The sequence below is a fragment of the Equus asinus genome, chromosome 25, assembly GCF_041296235.1.
Source record: "Equus asinus isolate D_3611 breed Donkey chromosome 25, EquAss-T2T_v2, whole genome shotgun sequence".
In the NCBI taxonomy this organism is placed as follows: Eukaryota; Metazoa; Chordata; class Mammalia; order Perissodactyla; family Equidae; genus Equus; species Equus asinus.
This window is the reverse complement of record NC_091814.1, coordinates 56,744,125-56,760,940: the sequence shown is the minus strand read 5'-3', so window position 1 is coordinate 56,760,940 and position 16,816 is coordinate 56,744,125. Positions and strand designations below refer to the sequence as shown.

Here is a 16,816-nt window from a genome sequence, read left to right as displayed (position 1 = left end):
TATTTTTAACTTTTTGAGAAATCTCCATACTGTTTTCCGTAGTGGCTGCACCAGTTTGCATTCCCACCAGCAGTGTATGAGGGTTCCTTTTTCTCCACAACCTCTCCAACATTTGTCCCTCTTGGTTTTGGATATTTTTGCCATTCTAACAGGTGTAAGGTGATATCTTAGTGTAGTTTTGATTTGCATTTCCCTGATGATCAGCAATGATGAGCATCTTTTCATGTGCCTGTTGGCCGTCCGTATATCTTCTTTGGAGAAATGTCTGTTCATGTTTCCTGCCCATTTTTTGATCAGGTTGTTTGATTTTTTGTTGTTGAGCTGTGTGAGTTTTTTATATATTATGGAGATTAACCCTTTGTCGGATAAATAACTTGCAAATATTTTTTTCCCAACTAGTGGGTTGTTTTTTTGTTTCAATCCTGTTTTCCCTTGCCTTGAAGAAGCTCTTTAGTCTGATGAAGTCTCATTTGTTTATTCTTTCTATTGTTTCCCTTGTCTGAGGAGTTATGGTGTCCGAAAAGATTCTTTTGAAACTGATGTCAAAGAGTGTACTGCCTACGTTTTCTTCCAGAAGCCTTATGGTTTCAGGTCTCCCCTTTAGGTCTTTGATCCATTTTGAGTTTATTTTGGTGAATGGTGAAAAAGAATGGTTGATTTTCATTCTTTTACATGTGGCTGTCCAGTTTTCCCAGCACCATTTGTTGAAGAGACTTTCTTTTCTCCATTGTATGCCCTCAGCTCCTTTGTCGAAGATTAGCTGTCCATAGATGTGTGGTTTTATTTCTGGGCTTTCAATTCTGTTCCATTGATCTGTGCACCTGTTTTTGTACCGGTACCATGCTGTTTTGATTACTGTAGCTTTGTAGTATGTTTTGAAGTCAGGGATTGTGATGCCTCCAGTTTTGTTCTTCTTTCTCAGGATTGCTTTAGCAATTCGGGGTCTTTTGTTGCCCCGAGTTGTACATTTTTTTAATTGTGGTTCTTCTAGTTGTGGCACACGGGACACCACCTCAACATGGCCTGATGAGTGGTGCCATGTCCGCGCCCAGGATCCCAACCCTGGGCCACTGGAGCAGAGCACACGAACTTAACCACTCGGCCACGGGGCCGGCCCCCAACGAACTTTTCTTGAGCAGCTACTCTGTGCCAGGCCCTGCGCCAGCCCCCCGGGGATACAGCAGTGACCGCACAGGTGGTTGCCCTGGGGGGTCCTCAGGATCATCCCGCCAGCGCCTGTCTATCACAGAAGCAGAAGTTAGAGCCAAGGGCGCTCACTTGCCCCAGGCCTCACAGATGATCAGCATCCGGGATCAGACCAGGACTCATGTCTCCGAATCCCAGGCCCGTGTTATTGCCCCGGATTCTGCTGCCTCTGGATCCAGCGCTGGACTTGGGAGATCAGTCCAGACAAGTGGGGAGGCCTTAAAAAATGTTTCCTAGCACCTCTGAAAAAGTTAATGGCAGAAATGTTCCAAGTGGAGAGCCACAAGGACAGCACAGCTGAGGACGGTGGCCTCGGCCAGGGGCGCCGGCAGTCCCTGCAGGAGACGCCGCCCCCTCCAGACTCTCCAGGGAGGCGCGGCGCCTCGGGCTCCTAGAGCGCCGGGTGGGCACCGCCATGGCCGTCCTGCCGCCCTCCCAAACAGCCACCCTGGAGTGTCCTGCCTCCCGCAAACAGGACACCTCCACCCCGAGGCAGAGGCGGGAACAGGCGGGCGGAGGGGTCACACGCCTTTAGCGGGTGCAGGAGCCCCGGGGCAGACATACTGGAAACAGGTTTGGATGCTCCTGACAATCACGGCCACCTCCTTGGTCAGTCCGACACCTGCCTGGTATAAGGTTTTATAAAGCACAGCCATTCACTGCCTCCAGCCATGTTCTCTGCTGCCTCAGGGCACAGGCCGCTGGAGGGCAGAGCGGGGCTCTGTGGAGAGCCAGCCCAGGCTCCGTCCACCCATCTACTCGCCCCTGTTCATCAAGGGTCTGTATTTCCATGGTTGCTGCTGATGCCATGCTGCTGCTTCAACGCATCAGGGCAGCCAGCCGGCCCACTCCCCTCCCAGGACTTGTCCAGAGAAATAACCACGCCAGCTACCACCGAGCGAGTGCCTCCTTCCTCTAAGCTATGCATGTTGCCACTGCCAGCACATTTAATCTGCACAGCCACAGCATACAATAGGCACCAGCCCGAATATTTTTACAGATGAGGAAACTGAGACCCAGAAAGGTTAATCAACTTGCTGAAGGTCACACAGGAAAGTGTCTGGGCCGGGATGTGAGTCTGGTCTGCGGCCTCCAAAGCTCACATTCTTTCCTCTGTGCCGCTCCATAAATGCTACTTGTTCCCCTCTGTCCCTGTGGGAGGACGTCCCCATCCAGCAGGGTGGGACTGGCAGCCTCCCCAGTGGAAAGATCCCTGTTGGGTCAGAATCATAAGTAATCCTGCCACTGTGATGTCCCCAGGAAAGTGGCCAGTGTGAATTATGTCCCCTGCCTTTTCTAGCAACTTCCCTCCACACTGCCCTCTCTGCCCGGGCAACACCAAGACCTCTTTGACTCCTCTCCAGGCGGGTGCCCGCCAAGGCAGCTGCCCTCCCAGCAGGCTGGGGGGCAACTTACCTCGTCCCCAGCCTTGGACAGTCTGCTGGCTGCAGCCCAAAGCGGAAGAACTGGCCCACAGGCTTTCACTCGCCTTCCAGGGCTGCCGAGGGGCCGACGGCAGGGACGGCTCAGACCGTGGATGGCAGCGCCCGCCCCACCGCGGGGGAGAGAGCCCGGCGCCGCAGGAGCCTCGCTTCCAGTCAGAAATACAACACGGTCACCTCTCCCAACGGTGACTCTGTCGTGTAATCTTCACTCCAGCCTTTTGAGGTTCCTAATCCTACCCCGTTTCCCAGAGGAAGGAGCCAAGTCCGGGCACTCAGGGCACGTGCAGGGAAACAGCGCCAAGGCCTGAGCGCCAGGTCCGCCTGAAGAACGGGGCCTCCGCCCCGACACTGCTTGCTCGTCAGCTGAGTGGCCTGGAGCCAGGGAAGGGCCGAAGGGCAGCGGGGTGGGGGTCTCCCAGCGGTTCGCGCCCCTGCCCTTCTGTGGCCTGTGGGAGCCCGCCGATGGGATGGTGGCTGCTCCCTTGAAGTGCCCCTGGCCTTCTGATTCTTGGGTCTCCACCTCTCCAATCGGACAGAAATCTGCCGCCTGGTTGCGTCCCACCTCTCCAGCAGCCTGCGAGGTCCCCGGGGGCTAGCAGCAGGGTCATCTGCACAGTGAGCAGTCAGTGTTGCCCTGTCCACTTTTCTTTCGTGTTCCCCTAAATGTGAAGGAGCTTCTACTAGCCACGTGGGGCTATTTAAATTTAAATGAATTAAACTCTAAACTTTGGTTCCTCGGTCACGCTTCCCTTTCACTTGCACAGCAGCTGCATGTGGCTAAGGGGGACTGACCCGGGCAGCATAGAGAGAGCATCTCCATCGTGGCATGAAGCCCACAGTGCAGCACTGGGGGCTGTGCTCTGCCCAGCTCAGGAGCTCTCAAGATGGAGTGGGGGCCGGCCCGGTGGCACAGTGGTTAACTACACATGTTCTGCTTTGGTGGCCAGGGGTTCACCGGTTCAGATCCCGGTGTGGACATGGCACCGCTTGGCACGCCATGCTGTGGCAGGCGTCCCACATATAAAGAAGAGGAAGAGGGGCACGGATGTTAGCTCAGGGCCAGTCTTCCTCAGCAAAAAGAGGAGGATTGGCAGCAGTTAGCTCAGGGCTAATCTTCCTCAAAAAACATAAAATAAAGATTGAAAAAAAAAAAGATGGAGGGCATTTTCGGACTGGGCTGCGGGATGAGATGGGAGTAAAATCTTCGTCCTCAAAGCTCCGTCCCAGACACTGATGGTAGAGCTGGAAGCTTGGACGGACCTCGAGGCAAGCATCAGCCCTCCTGCAATATCGCCGGAGGGCATTCCAAGTGCTAAGCGTGGCCCCTCCACGGAGAAAGGAGAAAGTCAGGGCACCCGGAGCCACCGCTTCCTCCTCGACTCAAAGGCAGACAGGCGAGCTCCTTACCTGGGCTGGAGCAGTGTCCACTCTGGAGGGGTGACTCCGTACCAGGGTGCACCCAGCTGGTTGACTCTTCCTCATCACTATGGAAGACCAGGAAGAAAGTGTCACCTGCGAGAGCGGCGTCTCTGAGCAGGACACCCATCTCCAGATTCACATCCACACTGACCGTCCGATCCCAGACACCTGAGATGGGGCATCCACGTGGCCATTCACTCCTTCACATTCACAGAGCACTTCCTGAGCAGACTCGAGGACCCAGAGAGGAGTACTCGTCTCTGAGTACCAGACCCCAAAGGACGTTAACCCACTGGGGAAACAGGCGTCTGAAAAGATAGTTGCACTATGATGTGATGGGGCTATCGGCCCTTCTGGAGCTCTGCACAGAGGGTGTTACACCATCCCAGGGAGGAAGCGCTGACTGGGATGAAAGTCAGGAAGCAGAACAGCACGAAGCCTTCACTAAGAGGGGGCACTTGAGGGGACTGGGGAAGCTGCGGGGAGGAGCAGGGAAGGTCCGTAACTGGCAGCTTCTCCATGGCTGAGAAAAGAGGAGGCTGGGCGAAGCCGTAGTCCGTGCGTGTCTACAGGGGTACAGACTTCCATTCCCAGCGTTCCCTCCCATTGGGAATTTTACAGAGTGTGAATCTGAGGTTCAGAGAAGTTAAGTAATTTACCCAAAGCCACACAATCAATAAGTGATGAAGCCAGGATTCAGACCTAGATCTGTCCCCCAAACCCAGGCTCTTTCTGATGTCTCACTCCCAGCAGTGCGGGCTCCCGGGCAATGCAAGCCCTCTGGGCTCCAGGTGTGATGGCAGACGAGCCCACCGGCATCTCTCAAGCCCCCACCAACCAAGTGGCACCGACTTTTCCTCAGCCAGGCGTAACCCGGGGGGGAAGCCCACGCAGGCGCGCAGAGGAAAGACCCCTCCCATCACCCAGGTCCTCCAGGCAGCAGGGCGGGGCCTCAGGGTCCAGGACAGGACTCCACTCAAGGCTTTTAAGGCACAATTAGTACCTTAATTAACAGAACAAACTCCACTAGGAAGGGCTCCACTAGATTTTTACGAAAGCAGGGTATACAATGAGCTGCACATACTTAACGTGGACAGTTTAGTAAGTTTTGACGTGTGTATGAGGTGTGAAACCACCACCAAAATCAAGATGCGAACTCCCCAAACTTTCCTGTGCCCTTTGTAACTCCTCTCCCCTGCCTCTGCCTCCTACCATCCTCACCCTCCCCCCTGAGCAACCGATTTGCTTTCTGTTTCTCTAGATGTTTGCATTTTCTAGACTTTCTAGAATTTCATATAAATGGAATCATACAAACTAGACCTCTTTCCTTCTTTCTTTCCTTCCTTCTTTCTTCCATGTGGCAGTGGGCGTGGATAGTTCGTTCCGTTCATCACCGAGTGGTAGTCCGCTGTAGGACACACCACGCGTGTTCATCCACTCACCTGGCGGTGGACATTTGGGTTGTTTTCAGTCCTGGCCATCAGAAATAAAGCTGCTTATGAATAAATAAAGTCTTTGTGTGGGCATATGCTTTCTTTTCTCTTAACTCCACTAATTTTTCTCTAAGTCTGGACACCTGCTGCAGGAAGAGATTTCCCAGCTGACCCACCCCTCTGATGAGGAAAGAAGAAACAAAGTCACTGTTCTGGTGTCCCTGAGGCCCTGGAGCCACCGTGTGCCACGGCAGATGAGCTGTGCTCTGGGCCTGGGCCTGGGAGGCAGTGGGAGAGGAAGCCGAGGAAGGGGACATCAGCCCGCGCTACACTGTAAAGTGGGAGGGGAAAGCCATTCTCACCCCGCCTCTTCAGCTGCCCGGAGACTTTCTGGCCCCCGATTCCTCTCCTCCTCTCACACTGTCGGCTCCCTCAGACTTCACGTCTGTCTCTACGTCGCCTGGGACTAACGGAGGATCACAGGGCACCACACCCTCGACTTCCTCTTCCCCTTGTCCTTCTGCTAGCTGCCCCTCATCAGCCCCGGCCCAGAGCAATGCAGTCACATAGTCACAGGCTGTCTCCACTCCAGCTTCAGGCTGACGGGGAAGCTGGAACCAGGGGGACTGGTGTGACTGCAAATCCACAGTCCCCAAGCTTAGCTGGGCCCTAAGCGCCACCTAGAATCTTCTCCAGGAGCCCCAGGCAGTTGCTATTTGCAGAGCTTCCCACCAACCTCAAGGCCCACGCCTGCCTCTCCTCACCTTCCCCATTCTCACCCGATAATCTTATCTCTTAACTCAAGAAAAAGTAGAGGGGCCCGCCCCGTGGTCAAGTGGTTAAAGTTCCGCGCCCTCCCCTTCAATGGCCCAGGTTCGCGGGTTCAGATCCCAGGTTTGGATTCCGGGCCGGGACCTACTCCACTCATCAGCCCAGCTGTGGCAGCATCCCACATACAAAGCAGAGGAACACTGGCACCAATGTTAGCTCAGAGCTAATCTTCCTCAAGCAAAAGAGGAGGATTGGCAACGGATGTTAGCTCAGGGCAAATCTTCCTCACAAAAATAATTTTTTTAAAATAAAAACCATTAGGTAGGGGCTTCCCCCAATACACTCAGCCACCCACCCCCAAACTCACCCGTGTTCCCACCATCCTTTAACACTTGTCTCTATGTTGGAGAAGAGGTTCCCCCATTTAAGGCTAATCCTTCTGCCTGGGTTGTAGTCCCCATCCTCGCCCATCTTTTCTAGAACCTTATTCTATTGAGCATCGCAGACTTGTATCTTCAACTTCTCTCTCCCTGCTGGGTCCATCCCTTTAGACTCCCCTGCTGTCACGTCTTCCAGTCTGAACCCTCGGCCTCCCCCTCAACACCGCCTCCCCTCCCAGCTTCCCAACACCTGCTCCCCTTCTTACTGGCCACACTTCCTTCTTGGAATCTAGTCCCTTCCAGCTGTCGTCCACTTCCTGGTCTCCACTCACCTGTCCTCTGCAATCTGGTCCCTGTTCCCAGCCCTCCCGTGAAAACACTTTCCTCAAGGTCATTAAAGACCGTCCTGGTTCTTAAATCCAGCAGACACTTTCCAGTCTTGAGTTCATTTGGCTTTTCCCCTGTTGACTGTTCCTTTCTTCTTAACGTCCTTCTTAGTCGCCTTTTGGGGCAGTAACCTATCCTGGCCCTGCCGCTGCCCAGCTCTGTGACCCGCGGGTCTTCTCCACCTGGCCTCTCTTCCTCTATTCTTTCCTTAAATGCGGGTACCCTCCTGCTGGGTACCCTCCTGTCTTCTCCCTCGCACACTTCTGGGTGGTTCCACCGTAGTGATGACTCCCAGGCCTCTCTCTTCAACCTCTATCCTGTACATCCAGCTGCCTATGAGACATCACCTCCTGAATGTCCTATCAGGACCTCAAACTCAGTGTTTCCCCATTGAAGCTGTGCTGTCCCTAAAGTCTGTTCCTCTTTTCATACTCCTGATCTCTGTCAAATCAAGTTCCAAATTCTGAGATTTCTCTTCAGTTCTTCCTTTTCCCCTCATTCTCCCATCTCCAGGTAGTAAATGAACACTTTCTATTCTACTTCTGAAGCTTTCTCCCATCTCTCCCTCCCCTTCCCTCTGTTCTCACCACTTTAATTCAGGTCCCCATCAGCCATCTCCCGGACTTTTGCAGTTGCTCCTAACCGCTCTCCACACCTCAAGTTTCTCGCCCTGCCCCCATTTGGCCCTCAAATCGTCATCCCTGCAGCTGCCAGAGATCCTGCTGGAACACAGACCTAACCACGTCAGTGCTCTGTTTCGCATTTCCTTGGTGTCCCATCACCTGCAGGACCAAGTTCAAACCCCTTAGCCCAATACAGAAGGCCGCTCTCAACGCTGTCTGCTTCCTACTTGCTCCGCCTGGTCTCCTGCAGCTCCTTGTCTCCGCTCCATCTCGACTGCACCCTCAGAGTGTTCTAGACAGCCTGTGCCCTAGCCCCCATTGGTGCCCTCCTTCCCACAGGCCTCTGCTTCAAGGCCCCTTTCACTCTAGCCTCTCTCTTCCAGAATCAATTCAAATCCTTCCTTCTCCAGGAGGCCCTCCCTCAACTCCCCAGAGAGCATTAGCTCTTTCTTCCTCATGTTCCTATAGCATTATGCAAATACCCTAGAATGTACCCTATTGTTCCCCTCCCCCCAGGAAGATTAGCCCTGAGCTAACATCTGCTGCCAATCCTCCTCTTTTGCTGAGGAAGACTGGCCCTGAGCTAACATCTGTGCCCATCTTCCTCTACTTTATCTGTGGGATGCCTGCCACAGCATGGCTTGATGAGTGGTGTCTAGGTCCCCACCCAGGATCCAAACCGGCAAACCCCAGGCCACCGAAGCAGAATGTGCAAACTTAACCACTGTGCACCCAGGCTGGCCCCTACACTATTGTTTCTTAAGGATTTATTTGCATTTTCTCCCTACTACCTTCAAGGAAGCTATCTGTATCTTTTTTTTTTTTTTTTTATCTCCAATGCCTAGCGCTGTGACAGACAAACAGTGGATACTCAATAAATGTTTGTGGAATGAAAGACGAAAAGAAGCTGGAAGGCAAGCAAGAGACTGGGAGGAAAGAAAAAGCCAAATTAACCACCTCTTCAGAATATCTGAGGAGCTTGCAGAAGTTCAGATTCTCAAGTGTCACCCCAGATCTTTTGAATTGGAATCTCTGGATGTAGGGCTCAGGAATCAGTCTTTTTATGTTATTTTATTTTATTTTTGGTGAGGAAGATTGGCCCTGAGCTAACATCTGTGCCAACCTTCCTCAATTTTATATATGGGACACTGCCGCAGCATGGCTTGAGGACCAGCGTATAAGATCTGGCCACCAAAGTGGAGCACGCAAAGCCAACCATTACGCCACCTGCTGGCCCAGGAATCAGCCTTTTAATAAGTTCCTTGGGTGATTTTTACCGGCTCTAAAGTCTCAAAGCACTGACCAAAGGGACTCCAGTTTTAATACTGGGGAAGTTCTGTTCTTTAACACTCTGAGAGTCAAGAACTTTAGCGTAGTTAATTTCTAAGATAATAATAATTACAACATCAATTACGATCATGGTGAGATAACAGAAGAAAGGCCTACAGCAAATATGGAAACTGAGAAACACCAGAGAGGCCTGGCTGCCTGAGCTCCTGCAAAGGCCGTGGGGCAGCAAGGCAGAGGCGCAGCAAGGTCCGTGGGCGCCGGCTTGACCCGAGACAAACACTTAGACAGGTCTTCGGTTTCTAGGGACCTGCTCCCCGGCTGAGAAATGAGGGGGTTGCATCCCAGGCCCCTCTGCGCTCCAATGTCCTGCGAGAGACTGTCTGGAGACGGGAAACGGCACGCGTGGCTAACAGTTCAGGACGCTGTGCTTCTGGACTCACTCTATTCTCAGGAGACTTCTCTCCTGGCAAAAGATGACCACAGCAGGACGGGGCCGAAACAGCGCCCGGGGCCACCCTGCTGCAGGGAGATGGAGCCCGAGCCGCTCCGGTTCAGGAAACACAGCCCAGCGCTGGGAGCGCACGGCTGGGAGCAGCAAAGGCGCCCCCGCTCCCGGGAACGCCGGGCGCGCTGTGGGCATCTCCTTCCTGACCGCAGCCCCGGGAAGAAGCAGGAAGGGAGAGGCCCGCCGTCTCTCCGAGCCCGAGTCCCGGGGTGAGCGACTGCCGGGAACTGGGTGGCAGGGCAGGGTCCCCCAGCAAGCGGTCAGCCCAAGTCCGCCCGTAGGACAGCGGGGGGAGGCGGGGCGCGAAAGGAAGAACTGCTCCCGGCCCCTTCGGCGGACAGCCCCGCAGCCTGGCTCCGGTGCCCCGTCCTCGGGGTCCCACTCCCCCGCGCGCGGCCCGCCTTTCCAGCCCCAGGGCGACGCCGAGCCCGCCCGGACTCCGGCCCCTGGGGGAAGGGCGGCCGTCCCGCGGCGCCCCGGAGCCCCTTCCTTCGTCGGCCGCCCCCCGCGCCCGGCCCGGCCCGGCCCGGCCCCGCCGCCCTGGAGGTCGACGACTCCGGAGAACGACTGGAAACCCGGGGAGCCCCACGTACTTGACGAAGAAGACCCTCCCGCCGCGGTCCACGCCGTAGGTCCAGCGGCCGGGCAGGTCCAGCCAGTCGAGCTCCTCGGCCATCGCGGGCCGCAGCCCCGGCCCTCCCGGCGGCGCCTCCCGGCGGCTCGGCCTCCCCGGCGGCGGCGGGCGGGAGCCGGACACGCCCCCGCAGCGCCTCCCGGCGGCTCGAGCTCGGCCTCCCCGGGAGCAGGTGGCGGCGGGGCGGGGAGGCGGGCCCGCCCCAGGTACCGCGGCCGCCGCCGCCTCCAGCGCGGGGCTGCCAGGGCTTTGAGTCACCAACCGGGACGAGTGCAGCCGCCGACCGGAAAGGGGAAGTGGTCAACCTGGGTCTACTCGGCTGGAGGTCAAGAGAGGAGCAAAGGTCAGAGGCAGGGAAGAGTGGCAGGGTGTGAGCGGCGAGGGGCCCTGGGTGTCTCTTCTTGCCAAGAAGTCAGCCGAATTAATCCAGCTGGTCTTACCTTTCCTTCCCAGCAGCTCCTCCAAGAAGCCTCCCTTGACTAAGTAGAATCAGAGGGAGACCCAGAGACACACTCGGAAACCAACAGCTTTTATGTCCCTTCCCCCTAACTTGCACTTGAAAAAGGAAAAGGAAAAAAGAAACAAAAAGCAGAGGAAGGAATATTTCTGTGCACAGAATACAGGTTGCAAGCAGTCAATACTGGCACATCAAAAACGGTAACGTTGATACAGAGGCTTATGCACCCCTATGTTCACTGCAGTATTATTCACAATAGCCAAGGTGTGAAAGCAACCCAAGTGCCCATTGACTGATGATTAGACAAAGAAGATGTGGTGGATATAGATATATACAATGCAATACTACTCAGCCATGAAAAAAGACAGAATTGTCCCATTCGCAACAGGGATGGACCTTGAGAGTGTTTTGTTAAGCGGAATAAGTCAGACTGAGAAAGACAAACACCATATGATTTCACTCATGTGGAAGATAAACAAACTTACAGGCGAAGAGAATAATTTAGTGGTTACCAGGAGAAAGGGAGGGGAGGGTGGGCACAAGGCATGAAAGGGCACACTTATATGGTGACAGACAAATATTAACGTACAACTGAAATTTCACAATGTTATAAACTATTATGATCTCAATTAAATAAATAAAATAGTATTGTTGGAGCCCACAGTTCTGCTGTCTCTAGGGTCTGTATCAAAGTTGGGCTCCAGGCAGCTTTCCTAGTTTGCTCAGGACCTGCCCCTGGGGCTCCAATTAGGTGCACACGGCTCCCATCCCTGTGTCAGACCTGGGAGACCCGTGTCTTTAGAGGAAGCAGCAGGCCGCATGGCAGTAGGTGGGCAAGTGTCTGCTGAGTGAGCACACTTGTTGTAAGCACTCTAAGGGGTTGGAGCCCTGTTCCACCCAGAGACTTCCTACTCACCCTTCAGTGCCTGCCCATGTGTCACCTCCTCTGGGAAGCCGTTCTTGACTCTACCCCAGACAGATTTATATGTCCATCCTCTATGTGTCATGGCACTTTATTAATAACCCTATAGTGAAACTTATCACACTGTAATGCGATCCTTCCCTGAGCTTTGCTGTGCTCCTCAGGGCAGGGCTCCATCTTTTTCATCCTTATAGTCCCAGCCCCTACCTGGGGCATCCAATTAATGTTTGATGAATGACTGATACTGTCATAAGTAGGAATGGCTCTTAACTCTAACTACAATCCTGTACTTTTGGACCTTATGTAGGGGCCTGCTGAATATAACCATCAGCAACCTCAGGGTGTGTGGGGGGAGAAAAAGACACAACCAGGGAGCCTTCCCAGGTAGCCACATGCTCAACCTGGAGGCTGTAATGTGTGTACATCTGATAGATAGTGAAGCTAGAAGATGCTAGAGAACATCTTGGTCCAATCCTCTTGTTTTTGATACGGGAAACTGAGGAGCAAAGAAGGCAGGCACCAGTTAAGGTCACTGAGCAAGGTGGTGGCAGAGACAGATCTGTCCCCCAGTGTCCCAGGCCAGAGCTCTTTCCATGACATCATTCTGCCTCCAACACTGGAAATTCACTCTGCCAACATATACAGGTTGATTCCTGGGTGCCAGGTCTAAGCTGAGCCCTTTCTCCAGATGCAGAAGAGGAGCAGAAACCCATAATACCCAACTCTTTTCTCCCTTCTCAGATCCTACAGGTTTCTAGTAGAGAAAGCTGCATTCGACAATGAAGCAGAGCCCCATGCGAGAAGCAAAGATGAGGCTCTATGCCCCCTGGTTCTTGAATTGGGGGGTGGGGGAGGGTCAAGGGATCAGACTCCTCCCCAGGCCCCAGGCCTCAGCCCCCAGCTTTGTGAAACACCTGTAAGACTCCTCCCGCTGATAAAGCAGGAAGCCACCTGCCCGGCCCCTGCAATATCCGAGGATCTGAACCGGCAGAAGCAGTGCCAAGACGCCTCCAGGGAAAATACCAGCACCCAGTGCACTCCCAGTCCGACCTGAGCAACCAGTAAGGGCGGCTGCCTGGGCTGAATGTAGGACAAAATGGCATTTATTTGAAAACATGTATTCTGCCACTGTCTTCTTTGAGGAGTAGGGACTCCTGTGGATTTCTTCACAACATTTTTGTCTTCCTTATCTCTTATCTAGCCTGGGGTTCCTTGGAACATCTACCTGGACAAGAAAAGGCCGGTAGTTGAGATTTTGAGTGTTTTTTACTCATTTGAAATAAGAAAAGAAATCAGGTTTGAAAATATTTTTCTAACTGTGATAAATTCTAGCTAGTGACGTTTTACATTCCAGATCTCGTTTATCAATTATGATGAGTATTAATACTGCTAATAAAGACATTTTAACAAAGGATCTAAAGACAATGCGGAAAGGAGTGGAAAACTCAAGTAAAACTGGTTGAGTTTCTGGTTTAACAATTTCCTGGAAGAGGACAGGAGGTTTGTTATGTTGAAATGGAAACCTTACATGCCCTGCAATGCAGTCAGAAATTTAGTTGCATTTCCCCTGCAGCCTATTTGATTTTACCCCTTTAAAAGGCAACAGAGCACATGGATAAAATATATCAGCGATATTTGGAAGTTATTCTGATCCTCTCCTATCTTTTGAGACCGTAGATTAGTCAAAAATAGTGTGCTTCTGGTTGGGTACCTGTGGGAGGCTGGAAAACAGCCCCCCAAAAGCTGTCCATGTCAAAGCCCTGGAACCCAGGAATGTGCTAATTTGGAAAAAGGTCTTTGCGATGTAATTAAGTTAAGGATCATGAGATGAGAAGATTATTCTGGATTATTCAGGTGAGCCCTAAATTCAGTGACAAATCCTTGTAGGAGAAAGGCAGGGGGAGATTTGAAATGTACAGAAGAGAAGGAAGCAATGTGGCCACAGAGGCAGCAATTGGAGTGATGTGGCCACAAGTCAAGGGATGTTGACAGGCACACTGTCAGAGGTTGGAAGAGGCAAGGAAAGGCTTCTCCCCCAGAGGCCACAGAGGGAGTGTGGCCCTGTTAATACCTTGATTTCAGATTTCTGGCAGGAGAGAATAAATTTTTGTGGTTTAAGACACTCGGTTTGTTGGCAATTTGTTACAGCAGCCATGGGAAATCATGGGAACTTAATTTTGTTGTTGTTATTAGTGCTGTTGAGTTGATTCCTACTCCTAGCAACCTGCTCGGTCTTTCTGCGCCATCCTCTCACCCTCTGGCGCTCTATCAGACAATCTTTGCTGTTGTTCAGAGGGTTTTCATGGCCAGTTTTTGGGGAAGTGAGTGACCAGGTCCTTCTTCCTAGTCTGTCTTACTCTGGAAGCTCCACTGAAACCTATCAACCATGGGTGACCCTGCTGGTATTTGAAATACTGATGTCATAGCTTCAGCATCATAGCAACATGCAGCTGCCACAGTGTGACAATCGAGAGACGGGTGGTGTGGTTCCATGACAGAGAGACAAACCCGCCACAGCAGTGAGAGCTCTGAATCTTAACCCCTAGAGCACCAGGACTTGCTGGAAAATTAATACAGTACCTATGAAAAAATCATAACTAAATGAGGACTGAAATAAATGTCTACTATTTTTACTTGTCCAATATCCAATCTCCCTTCTCCTGTTGATAGCCCCCTGAGTTTCCTTTTGACATCCATCCTTCTGCCACTGTCAGACCATGTGGATTAGTTGGGCTGGCCCCATCTCCACCCCAGCTATGATGCAGATGTGGCTGAATCTGACTCTATTCCCCTGGCCGTCGTGATTGGTTAAGGAAAGAACACAGGACTGACACCAGACCAAGATTCAGTTTAAAGAAGATCCCAGGATTCTTGGAAGAAGCCCTTTCTCTCTTGGATTTGAAGCTGGCAGGTGTCCTTTTGGTGCTGCTGGGGTCTTCATGTGGGGAGAGTCTGCAAAAAACGAAGCCCAATAGAGGAGAAAGTGGAGCTGGAAGATAGCGAGAGACTGGATCTTCCTTATGTCCCATGAGCTCTGGGACCCGGAAGAGGCCCTACCCCTGGCATTTCAACTTGTCGGTGTCAGTAAACACCCTGATTTGCTTCAGCCAGTTTGAGTTGGGCTTCTACCCCTAACAACTGAAAAATTCCAGACCAGGACAGGGGTCACTGTGTCTCATGTCCCTGTTTCTTTGAGTAACCAAGGTTTCTTTGGGAAAGCCAATGAGATTGCCACCAGGAACTCTAGTGACTCGAGAATGGGAACTCTTCTCTTTCAAGAAAGCCACAATTTTAAATCAAGAATGGGTCTTGGTGATCATCTAGTCAAAGCCCACGTTTTCCCCTAGAGGCTGCTGGAGAACTCAGGAAAAGCACCCAGGTTTGCGGCAATTCCATGGCAGAGTTGGGCCCACAACCCAGGTCTCCTGCACGCCTGAGAGGTGGAAAGCTGTATTTCAAGATGTTTGCTGTATCACTAAATATAGTTGGCCCAGAGACTCACACAGTCACAAGATTATAACAGATTCCTCTGCTCTATGAAAGAGCACAGTTGTCCCTCGGTATCCGCAGGGGATTGGTTCCAGGACCCCCTGAGGATGTTCACTTCCTTATACAAAATGGTGGAGTGTTTGCATATAACCTACGCCATCCTCCCGTGTACTTTAAATCATCTCTAGATTACTTATAATACTTAACGTAAACGCTATGCAAATAGTTGCTATGCTGTACTGTTTAGGGAGTAATGACAAGAAAAAAAGTGTACGTGTTCAGCACAGACGCAGCCATGGTAGGTGTTTTGATCTGCGGTTGGTTGAATCCGCAAATGCAGAACTGCTGATATGGAGGCCAGCTGTAACCACGGCAGAAATTGTACTGGGTGTCGGTGTTTAATAGTTATGCTCACCTGCAGGGTTGGTCACCGGCTACTGCTGGTCTTCTTGCAGGCACCAGGAAGTGAAGGCAAAGAAGGCAAGGCCCCTCTGCTGGATCGATACACGGCTGTAACTGCGCAAGCGCCCAACACGCCAGCCGTGTCTCCACGAGGCCTTCAGACGGGAGCTCTTGTTATAAAGACGGCTGCGCTAGTGCTGGAAACCAGAAGACTGTGGAGTCCTGCAGTTTCCCGACAGCCTGATGAACTGAAGTGCGTGGGCTCCACAGAGGAGCCCGGTACTGCTGCATGTACACGAGTGAGTAAAGCAGACAGGTCCTGCTCTCGCAGAGTTTACATTTGATAAATATACAGTCTCAGAGGCTGAGGAGTCTGTGGAACAAAACTGGAGGAGTGAAGGAGACAGGAGAGCAATGAACGCCCTGTCTTATATTCCACAGATTTCCTACAGGGTGGGTAGGAAAGGCCTCACTGAGAAGAGCAACATTTGAACAAAGACTCAAAGGAAGTGAGAGAGCCAACCGCGTGGATGTTGACGAGACATGCTCCAGGGAGAGAAGACAATCAGTGCAAAGGCTCTGAGGCAGGAACATCCCTGGTGTGTTTGAGAAACAAGGAGGCCAGGGTGGCTGAAGCAGAGCGAATGAGGGAGAGGACAGTGGGAGCTGAGGACAGAGCGGGTGAGGGAGGCCAGATCGTTCCAGGTCACAAGGAGATTTGCTGTTGTTCTAAGTGAGATGGGAAACTGTTGGAGGGCTGAGTGTGGGAGCGACATGACGGTCGTGACTTCCCGACTTTTTAGAGGCCCATTCTGGCCATCGTTTGGAGTGTGGGAAAAGCGGGTTCCAGTTAGGAGGGTATGGCAATAATCCAAGCAAAACATGGTAATGGCTTGGGTCATGGTGTTGCGGGGTAGAAGCAGTCAGAAGTAGTCAGGTTCTGGGTATTTTTTGAAGGTGGAATGACAGGGTTTGTGATAGATTGTAATTGGGCTGAGAGAGGAAGAGAGGAGCCGGGTTGACTCCAAGGTATTTGGCCCTGAGCCATTGGAAGGATAGAGCTGCCACTGACGGAGTGGGGCGCAGAAGTTCAATTTTGAGCATGTTAAGTTGGAGATGCCTATGAGAGACCCAGGTAGAGATGCCAGGGAGGTGACTAGATACTTAAGGCTGGAGTCTGTCTCAAGAGCAGAGGCATGCATTTGGTATTTTTCAATGACTGGATGGTGTTAAAGCCAGGAGGCTGGTTGAGATCACAAAGGAAAGGGGTGCAGGTAGGGAGGAGGCGGACCTCAAGGGCTGAGAACTGGGACACTCCAACTTTCGGAGGTCGAGTTAATGAGATGGAGCCTGCACAGGTGGCAGAACAAGCGGCAAAGTGAAGTAGGACGAGAACAAGAGAGACTAGTGTCCTGGAAGGGAGCCTTCAGTTGCATTCCCATCCCTCACAAGG

At 52.4% G+C, this 16,816-nt stretch overlaps 1 protein-coding gene across 21 annotated transcripts in view; it reads right to left on the bottom strand.

Annotated features, from left to right (window-relative positions):
• Positions 1-10,286, bottom strand: part of PLEKHA6 (pleckstrin homology domain containing A6) — a 137,158-nt gene extending 126,872 nt beyond the window's left edge. For 16 of the 21 annotated variants that reach the window (XR_011498187.1, XR_011498188.1, XM_070497445.1 and 13 more), the window contains exons 1-2: positions 10,053-10,286; positions 4,059-4,135 (exon numbers count right to left, since the gene is read on the bottom strand). Coding sequence is in view for 15 of the 21 variants with exons in the window: in XM_070497445.1 (XP_070353546.1) it covers positions 4,059-4,135; positions 10,053-10,135 (160 nt within the window). In the remaining 6 variants the exon portion in view is untranslated. Of the gene's footprint in view, positions 1-4,058; positions 4,136-10,052 lie in introns of those variants that run through there. The other 5 variants (XM_070497456.1, XM_070497468.1, XM_044758794.2 and 2 more) reach the window with 4 other exon arrangements.
• Between the last annotated feature and the right edge of the window lie 6,530 nt (positions 10,287-16,816).